This window comes from Benincasa hispida, chromosome 10, assembly GCF_009727055.1.
Source record: "Benincasa hispida cultivar B227 chromosome 10, ASM972705v1, whole genome shotgun sequence".
NCBI classification, from domain to species: Eukaryota; Viridiplantae; Streptophyta; class Magnoliopsida; order Cucurbitales; family Cucurbitaceae; genus Benincasa; species Benincasa hispida.
The window spans coordinates 59186211-59196074 of NC_052358.1; the positions used below are offsets into that span (position 1 = coordinate 59186211).

At 35.0% G+C, this 9864-nt stretch overlaps 1 protein-coding gene across 1 annotated transcript in view; it reads left to right on the forward strand.

Annotated features, from left to right (window-relative positions):
* Positions 1-1305: 1305 nt before the first annotated feature.
* LOC120088815 (developmentally-regulated G-protein 3) overlaps positions 1306-9864 on the forward strand; it is a 19372-nt gene continuing 10813 nt past the window's right edge. Inside the window, exons 1-5 of the mRNA XM_039046257.1 lie at positions 1306-1462; positions 6456-6509; positions 7007-7180; positions 8115-8186; positions 8384-8443. Of these exons, the coding sequence (XP_038902185.1) occupies positions 1421-1462; positions 6456-6509; positions 7007-7180; positions 8115-8186; positions 8384-8443 (402 nt within the window). The 5' untranslated portion in view covers positions 1306-1420. The remainder of the gene's footprint in view (positions 1463-6455; positions 6510-7006; positions 7181-8114; positions 8187-8383; positions 8444-9864) is intronic.

Sequence of the window (9864 nt, forward strand, 5' to 3'; positions counted from 1 at the left end):
GAAGCAGGTCACCTTAAGAAAGAAAACTATTGCACATGCCCCTCTCCTGCTTGTCTCGGATGAGATCTCCGTCTTCCGGGGGAGAAGTATAACGTTGCTTTGTTAGTTACATTCCTGATGGACATAAAATTCGGGTCTCCCAATCTAATTAAAGAAAGACCTCACATTACGTCTTCGTCCTATACTCATGAAGGACCCTATAACCTCCACCCTTCCAAGGAGTAAGTTGAATGCACTGCAATAAGAAGAGGTAATACAAAAGTGTATAAATTAAAACCAAATTTGATAAGAAGATGTATAAATAAATTGGCAATGAATAAGATAAAAGTTTACATTAAAATTACACTGTATATGTAAATGTAAAATAAATAAATCTCATATCTTCATATTACTATTAGACTGTACTATATGTTGTTAATTGGTGAAATCATATAAACATAACTATAATAATATGATAAGTGTTAAAATTGATTAAAAAATTGAAGAACATTTTAACTATTTGGAAAAAATAAATTTCACTTCATAAAAAATGGTCATTCAAGGATATGAGAAATATATAGCTAATTTATTAATAAAATATGTATAAAATTATGAAGATTGTTAAAATAATAACAAAAATAGTCTATAAAAATAATTTAATCCTTCAAGGATATGAGAAATATACAGTTAATTTAGTAAGAATATACATATAAAATTATGAAAAACAATTCAAAGATTTGAATAAAATTGAATATGTAAAAAGTAATGAAAAACCATTCAAAGATTTGAATAAATTTGAAATTTGATTAGATAAAATAAAATTTAATATTATATGGATATTTAAAATATTAATTTGATAGAAAAATCTGAATATTTAATTTAGGTGATATTAATTCAAAAAATGGTTAAATAAAATATAAATTAATAATAAAATATGGAGATTATGTTAACTACATGAGCAAAATCAAGAGGGAAGTTGTTCAAAATTAGCAATTATATGGTATACATAACTTGATCTTGTGTTTTATTCTACAATTACTTTGTATTTATAGTTTCATCAATAACAACAATTATAAAATAGACAAGGACATATCAGGGATTTAGAATTTATGGTCATGTACATGTCACATGAGTTCTATAAATCTTATTCCCGAACGATTTTGCCATTTTTCAAAACGAAACCTTAAATTTTGCCATACACTCCAATTCCCTTAACAAAGGTCCAGATGTTTTAGGGTTAATATGGATGCAAAGGCCCATAAATTAAGAAAGGCCCAAACGTGGCCCATCAATAGGCATGAAAATGAAGTATAGACACCTCTGTTTATATACTTCTGATTTTCATCGCGCAGTTGCTGTGGGGGCACCTACAAAATCCTCTGACCGCGGGAGAACTCTTGTTCGACGTTACTCTACACAAATTTCTCTCTAAACTGCAACAATGGCGACTGTTATGCAGAAAATCAAGGATATCGAAGATGAGGTATTTGCACGTATTTAATCATTCTATGATCTTAGTTTCTTTTACCCTCAGGTGCCGAGCCTAGGAGCTTCATTTCGATTTATTAGTTACTGGGTTATCTTTCGAAATAGATTTAGTTACCATTTATTGCTCCTGATTGATCAACCACAATGGATATGTTGAAATCATTTTGAAGTTGCGTATATAATTAGAAGTTACCAGTGTCGTAGTGTTTTCCGGGCTATTTTATGTGGGTTTGTTGATGTAGAGGACGACTTAAAGATCATTCGTCCATATAATTCATTAGATTTTTCCCCTTGGTAAAAAAGAAAAGGTCTTGGACCGGCAGTGGAATGTTTGGGACCTTTGGGTTCAGTGTTCTTTCTCAGCGCTGGCCTTTTGGAACTCTTTCCTGGTTCTCCTCTCAGTTACATTCTGAACTCAGAAAGATAAATCATAGATATATGTAGTCTACCATCCATCAACTTTTATATGCTGAAAATAAAAAATTATAAAATGTTTGTCTGGGACCTTGTTCCTCTGTGTTAGGCTTAGAATGTCACTATCAAATGGTAGATGGGTTAGGTTAGTTTTTTTCTCTATGAACCCGAAAACCCTCCGGCACCCATTGTAACATTTTACTGAAAATTTGCTCTAAACATTAGGGGAATCCTTCCCATAGACCACTTGGCACCACGTTTTTAACCGCTTGGTTTTCCATTAGGAAAGCGGTCAGAGTTGCGTAAAGAATGCAGCTCATAATCTAGTCTATGAAAGGCATTTTGTCCTAAGAAAGTCAAGGTTCTCTTATGGATCTTCTCTTATGGATTTTTTTAAAGAGTTTGACGATTTAGCTGGTTTGGGAGGTGAAAATTGGGTTATTGGTGGTGATTTAATGTCACTAGTTGGTCTCGGGAAAAATCACATGACAGAATAATTTCCTCTAGTATGTGTGCTTTCAATCAATGGATATCTGACTATCAATTACGGGACATTCCTTTGTCGAATGGTTGCTTTACATGGTCGAGCTCCGGTCCTATACAATATCTGTCTCTTCTTGATCGGTTTTTACTTACAGAGAATTGTCTCCGTAAATTTGGATTAGTTACTCTCAAACGCTTGGGTCGCATCATATTTGACCATTTCCCATTGGTCTTATCTTCAGGAAATATTGATTGGGTTCTTGCCCCCTTAGATTTGAGAATTCTTGGCTTCAAGTACCTTCTTTCTGTTCCTTGGTGGAGGATTGGTGGAATCGCCACCCTATTATTGATTGGTCTGGCCACGGTTTTATGTTGAAGCTTTAGGGTTTGAAAACTATTATTCGTGAATAGAATAACGCTCGGTGCAACAAGGTTACTAATCTTCCTTCTCTTGTGTCACAATTAACCAAATTAGATGACCCGGAAGATAAAGGTGTCCTTAATGAGGAACAACTTAATAGGTGTCGCTTACTTCGAGAACAAATTGAAGATCTGACCGTTCAAGTTCACATTCATTGGCAGCAACGTCGTAAGCTGAAATAGCTTCTTGAAGGTGATGAAAACACACAGTTTTTCCACATAATTGTTGCTGCCCGCTGCCGTAAATCCTCCATTATTGAAATTCTCTCCAGGGATGACACTAGTCTTTTGACTTCTCATGAAATTGAGGCTGAATTCTTGTCACTTTATTCATTTCTCTTCACAAAAGACAGTGATCAACATTTTCTTCCAACTAATCTTGAGTGGAATCCTATTTCTTCATCTCAAGCCATGGACCTAGAGTGTCCCTTTATTGAAGATGAGGTATTTGCTGCTGTCTCCTCCCTTGGTACTAGTACATCCCCTGGTCCGGATGGTTTTACAGTTGAGTTTTTCAAGTTTTTCAAGTTTTTCTTGACTACTCTTAAATCTGATATGATGTTAGTTATTAATGATTTTTACACTTCTGGGGTTATTAATGTGAAGCTGAATGAGACTTATATCTACCTGATTCCTAAGAAAGTTGACTCTAGATCTGTTTCTGATTATAGACCAATTAGTCTCATTCCATGTGCTTATAAGATTATTGCCCATGTTTTATCAAATCGTCTAAAGAAGGTTCTTCCTTTCACCATTGCTGCCAATCAGCTTGCTTTTATGGCTAATAGACACATTATTGATGCTTCCTTGATGACTAATGAGCTCATTGATGATTGGACTTTTAGGAATAAACCAGGTATTGTCTTGAAACTTGACCTTGAGAAAGCCTTTGATACGGTTGATTGGGATTTTCTTGACTCCATTCTCCAGATAAAAGGTTTTGGTTGTCGTTGGCGCACCTAGATCAGAGGTTGCATCACTAGTGCGAATTGTTCCATCATTATTAATGGTCGCCCCCGTGGCAAGATTATTCCCTCACGTGGAATAAGATAGAGGGACCCTCTCTCTCCTTTCTTATTTATTGTAGTTGCTGATTGTCTGAGTCTCATTCTTAATCCAGCTCCACATTGGGTCTTACTGTTACTCATCCTATCGGTCAATCGACTTTTTCATTGACCCACTTACAGTTTGCTAATGACACTTTGTTGTTCTCTACTGCTGAGAGATTTGCTATACAGATTTTGTTTGACATTGTCTATATTTTTTAATGTGCTTTGGGACTTAAAATCAATCTTGCTAAGAGTGAGCTCCTTGGGATTCATGTTTCTGACACTGATTTTGATTGGTTGTTGCGTTCTTTTGGTTGCAAAAGAGGTTTTTGGCCTGCATCATATTTAGGGCTTCCTTTGGGTGGCTACTCTAAGTCTGCTTTGTTTTGGTAGCCTGTGATGGAGAGATTTAGCATAAACTTCATAATTGGAAGTATGCATATATATCGAAAGGGGGTTGATACACGCTCATTCAAGCCACTCATTCTAGTCTCCCAACTTATTATTTGTCTTTGTTTTAGGCTCCTTCTTATGTTATTAGTTGCCTTGATAAGTTGGTTCGAGATTTCTTTTGGGAAGGTTCTTGTGGTGATGGTGGCTTGCATAATGTGAATTGGGTGATTGCTCAGCGCCCTCAATTATTGGGTGGCCTTGGCATTGAAAATTTTAACATTGAAATTATGCTCTTCTTGCAAAATGGACTTGGCGATTCTTATCTGAGCATGACGCTTTATGGAGGAAGCTCATTGTCGCTAAATATTATTTCTCTGATTGTGTTTGGCCCTCTCCTATCTCTGGTGGTTCTTCCAGAGCTCCTTGGAGGTCCATTTGTCAATTTATCGTTGATTGTCAATCGGATTAGTCATCGTATTGTTGATGGTACTTCTACGTCTTTTTGGCATGACTCTTGACTTAGTTGTGGTGTCCTTGCCAACGGTTATCCAAGGCTCTTTCGTCTTGTGCAACAACCTGAGGTTACTGTTGCTAATGCTTGAATCTCTTCTATGTCTGCTTGGAATTTGAATTTAAGTCGTAATCTTACTAAGTTGGAGATTGCTGAATGGGCTTCATTATCCATTCATCTGGCCTTTGTTCGATTGCGTTCCACTCTTGATACTTGGTTGTGGTTGCTTGATCCTTCTATGGGTTTTACTATTAAATCTCTTATGGTTGATTTGGTGGGTGATATGGATTCTGTTTTCACTTACTTTTATTCGGTGATTTGGAAAGATAGATATCTTAAGAAGATTAAAATCTTTCTTTGGGAGCTCAGCTGGGGAACCCTCAATACTGTTGACCGTTTCCACTGTTCTTTTCCTACCAGCTTTTGGGGTCTTCTTTTGCCTGTATTTGGTTGGTCATTTACTTGTCCTAATAACATTTCCGATGCTTTGGCCTCATTGTTCGTGGGTCATTCTTTTGGTGGTACTAAGAAGATGATCTGGTTGGCCTTTATTCGCGCATTCCTTTGGTGCCTATAGGGTGAAAGGAATATAAGACTTTTTAATGATACTTTTTCTTCAAATGCGTGGTTTTTTTAGCTCGTTTTGTCTACTGATTTTTCTTGGTGTAAATTAAAGCACCCTTTCGCTTATTTTAGTTTATCAATGAATTGTTTCTTTTACCAAAAAAAGAAAGGCTAAACAGCTGATGTACGATTTAGAGAATCCTTCAAAATTATCCTCTGTTTCCTAAATGGTATGTTCCTTCTTGAAATAGTGAGGAGTGTTTGATGCACATTTTTCTTCTTTTGTTCCTTTCCTGCTGATTGTTGGAGAAGATTGTTTACTTTGTTCAAAATGCAGTAGTGTTGGCTCGAGACAACTTCAGATGCCCTTCGGCATTTAGTTGAAGGTTCTCAGTTAAATATCCTGGCAGAAATCTTTTGGTCCAATGGGTTCTTTGTCTTCCTTTGGAGGCTATGTTTTGAAAGAAGCTCTAGAATCTTTCATGATCAAGAAACTAACAATGTCTTCTTTGGAGTTTGGTTACTCTTTTCGCTTCTATTTGGTCCTCTACTTCTAAATTCTTTTGTAATTAGAGCCTAGTTGGGCTCTTTTCTTTGTAAGTTGTTCTGTGGGGATACCCCATCTCCCCCTCCTTTTGTATCTCTCTTTGATAATGAAAGTTATGTTTCTTATAAATAAAAAAAACAACCTAATCCACCCGGACAAGCCTTTTCTAATTGTATTGTTTATGTCCAACCTTATTCAATTTGTTCCTCCTTTCATCCACAAATAATTGGCGGTTAGGACTGTGTCTAGAGTTTGTAGCTTATCTTCAAGAAATTGTCTAGCAGCACTGTTTTAATTTGTTCTGCTTAAACATTTGCTATAATTGATGATTCAAGTTATTAAACCAATGCCCATAGTTGTCTTTACCATGGCTTTCTTGGGAACTAAGCAGTTGTATCATGTACGTCTCATTTATGTGTTCATTTTTTATTGAAGAAGAATACTAGGTAGTTGTAAATCTGGATAAATAAATATCATTATATAATTTTACAATGGGCATTGGAAGTTTTGGCGATGTGAAATTTCCTTGTACATGTACTTACAAGTTATTACAGGAGATGAATGGTTGATTAAAATGGAAAATTTACATACTTCGTTGGCTGTGCAGATGGCAAGGACTCAGAAGAACAAAGCTACTGCTCATCACTTGGGCTTGCTCAAGGTATATATATCCTTGTGGTTTGATGGATTTTATTTTAAAAAATATATAAAAGGAAAACATTTTCATTGATGAAATTAAAAATTACATTGAACTTCAATGCATTTTTATCTTGTGAAAAAAAAAAAAAAAATTACGTTGAAGTTTAGTAGAAGTATCATCAAATAACTAAATACATGAAACAACCACCACCAGCAAACCAACTGTAAGCTCAACAATTAACTAAAGAAACCATAAAACCGCACCACTATATCTTGAGACCAGCATATAAAACCGCACCACCGCCAATCACTTACTCCTTCATATAACTGTAAAATAAAATCAAACAATGATCTGATATTGAATAAGTATCTTATTTCTCTCTATTTTCCTTACATTTGCACACTACTCAAAGGCCGTATTATTTTATTCTTTTTGATTTCTGATTAGCTTAACAGTTAGTCCTGACTATATGTAATGTTATTCACTTACAAACTCTCAAAACACTTGTGGTCTAATAGGCTAAACTTGCAAAGTTACGGAGGGAACTCATTGCACCTGCATCAAAAGGAGGTGGTGGTGCTGGTGAAGGTTTCGATGTCACCAAAAGTGGCGATGCAAGAGTTGGTTTGGTTGGTTTCCCTTCCGTCGGAAAATCTACATTACTCAATAAATTGACTGGTACCTTTTCAGAGGTATAAAAAACTCGTTTGATTTTCTTTCTTTCTTTCTTTCTTTCTTTTTTTTTTTTTTTTTTTTTTTAATATCTATTCTTATCACTTCACAGTGATGGTATTTATTGCGATTTCTTTATATTCAATGACATTTACTTACATAAAGATATCAACAGAAAATATAACACTGTGATGTTATAAATCCTCGTTGAAACTGATGTTACTTAACAATGTCAAGTTAATCTATATATCTGCAATGATTTGGTCTGTAGTCTTGTTAAACATTAAAATAGCCGTTGGTTAGGTGTTAGCCTAACAGCCATATGCATTTATAACGCTAGGGATTAAACTAGCCATTAACAAGGTTCTTTCAAAGGGCAATATAAACCCCTTTGCTTCTTGTGCAAAATCAATTGATTTAACTTAATAAAATTAAAACCCCTTTCCTTCTTGTGCAAAATCAATTGATTTAACTTAATAAAATCCCCTCTTCTTGGTGTACACAGTGCATGTCCCGTCTTTATTCACAAAACAATTTGTGTAGAGGAATTTAGGATGTTTCTGGTGTGTTCTTACATGCATATGGTTATAGTTTTTGATAGGTTGGTTGTCTTGAGATCTGATGCATAGACTTGAGTATTGTAGGTGATATCCCCTCACCCCCTTGTCAAACCTCGAGAAAAAAAGAAGAAGCTCAGGATATGTATGCATATACAATATATTAAGGGCTTGTATGGTAGGCAATCTAAAAACAACAATTTGAAAATAAAGGATTCAAAGAAAATATAGTTATATTTCATGTTTTCAGATCTGTGTTTGATAACAGATTAAGAAATTGGATTCTAGTTTAAACAATTGTTTTAAATATGTTTGATGCTATATTTATAAACCATAAAACTAGTTGTATTGTAGTGTATGGTATTTTGTGAAGTCTCACAAATTGTTGTCTTTACAGGTTGCTTCATATGAATTCACTACTCTAACTTGCATACCGGGTGTAATTGGGTATAGAGGAGCTAAAATTCAGGTGCTGTTATTATTTCAGATTTCTGCCATTTTCTTATGCTTTATTACTCTGTTTCCATTGAGTAATGAGGGTTAATATTTGAGCACACTTTCTTTGTCAGTAGTTTTTCTAAAAGAAATAATTTTTTTATCGTTACCGTTTTGCCACCTTTTAAAAATAAAATTTGAATTGAACTTGTACTTTATTGTGAATGGCAGTTACTTGATCTCCCTGGTATTATTGAGGGTGCTAAGGATGGAAAGGGAAGAGGAAGGCAGGTAAAACATGATAAATCTATTAACACTTCTCGTATTGATATCATTCAGTCTGATTCGGTTCTTCAGTGGATATTGGTTATCTCCATTATTTTAAAGTCTTTTCATATGTATGTATATATATGTGTGTGTATGTGTGAAAGATGGCAGGTAAAATATGATAAATCTGTTAACACTTCTTGTTTTGATATCATTATTTAGTCTGATTCAGTTCAGCTGTCATTGGATATTGTGTGCGCTTGCACGTGCGCATGTGTGTCCCCAGAGAAATAGAGAATCTAATAAGGAACCAAACATCACTGGAGGATCTCTCCCGTAAAGATTGTTGTTTTTCTCGTCCCACAAAATAGCACACTCCAACCTGCCACAAGACAATGAGAGGAGACATTTTAATCAATGGTTTCTTAAATTGGGAAACAAATTCAATTAATTAGACAGACCAATTTTAGCATACAACACAAAAATTATAAAGACTTCCTCGAGCTCGTGCTCAACTAATTCTCTTGTCCTATTAACAATCCAATGTATTCGTCCAGATTCTTAATTAGAATAATACATTATTAAAACTTCTTTTAATGGCTTCTATTAGAAATCCAAATCGTGGTTCCCATTCAAGATGTCACTAAGTCATGCATCCTAAAAATAGAAATTGGACTTTTTACCTTTGAAAGAGCTCCCAAAATTAAGATGAAAAAGAGGTCTTAATAGAAACCCTAATGGGCCTAACCACATTGTTGAGACGCTGGGGGCAGCATCTTGATGCCGTCCCAAAATTTACAAAATACCCTTAATTTTTGCACACATGACTTTTTCATCAATTTCCACAAAACTTTGTAGTGTCAAGATGCTGAATGGCTGAGGCTGATTGCAACATGAGATTTTGACCCACTTTTCTTCTTTTCTCTCTAATTCTTCTTCTATTCACTTGGGGTCTCCAATTCTTGACAATTTCTTTTTTTCATAAGAAACAATTTTATTGATTGAATGAAATATCCAAAGAGATAGAAAGTGGCCCATATGACGGAGTACAAAATATTTTTTCAATTAAAGAGAAGGAAATTCAAACTAGGACTTTTTAGAGGTGGTAAACTTTTACAAAAGAAAAAGGGCATCGAATGCAGCCAACTCAAGGACCTCTCCAGCAGCTTTTTCTTGATTATGGAATATTCTGTTGTTTCTTTCGGTCCAAATCTTCCACAAAACAGCCCTAATTAAGCTAGACCAAAGATCCCTATTGTAATTTCTTTGCTTGGGGTTTTACCCTTATATATATTAATGAGTTGTTTCTTTTACCAAAAGGAAGCGCTCAATAATTAAGCCCTTAATCTGAACTAGGACTTTTTAGAGGTGGTAAACTTTTACAAAAGAAAAAGGGCATCGAATGCAGCCAACTCAAGGACCTCTCCAGCAGCTTTTTCTTGATT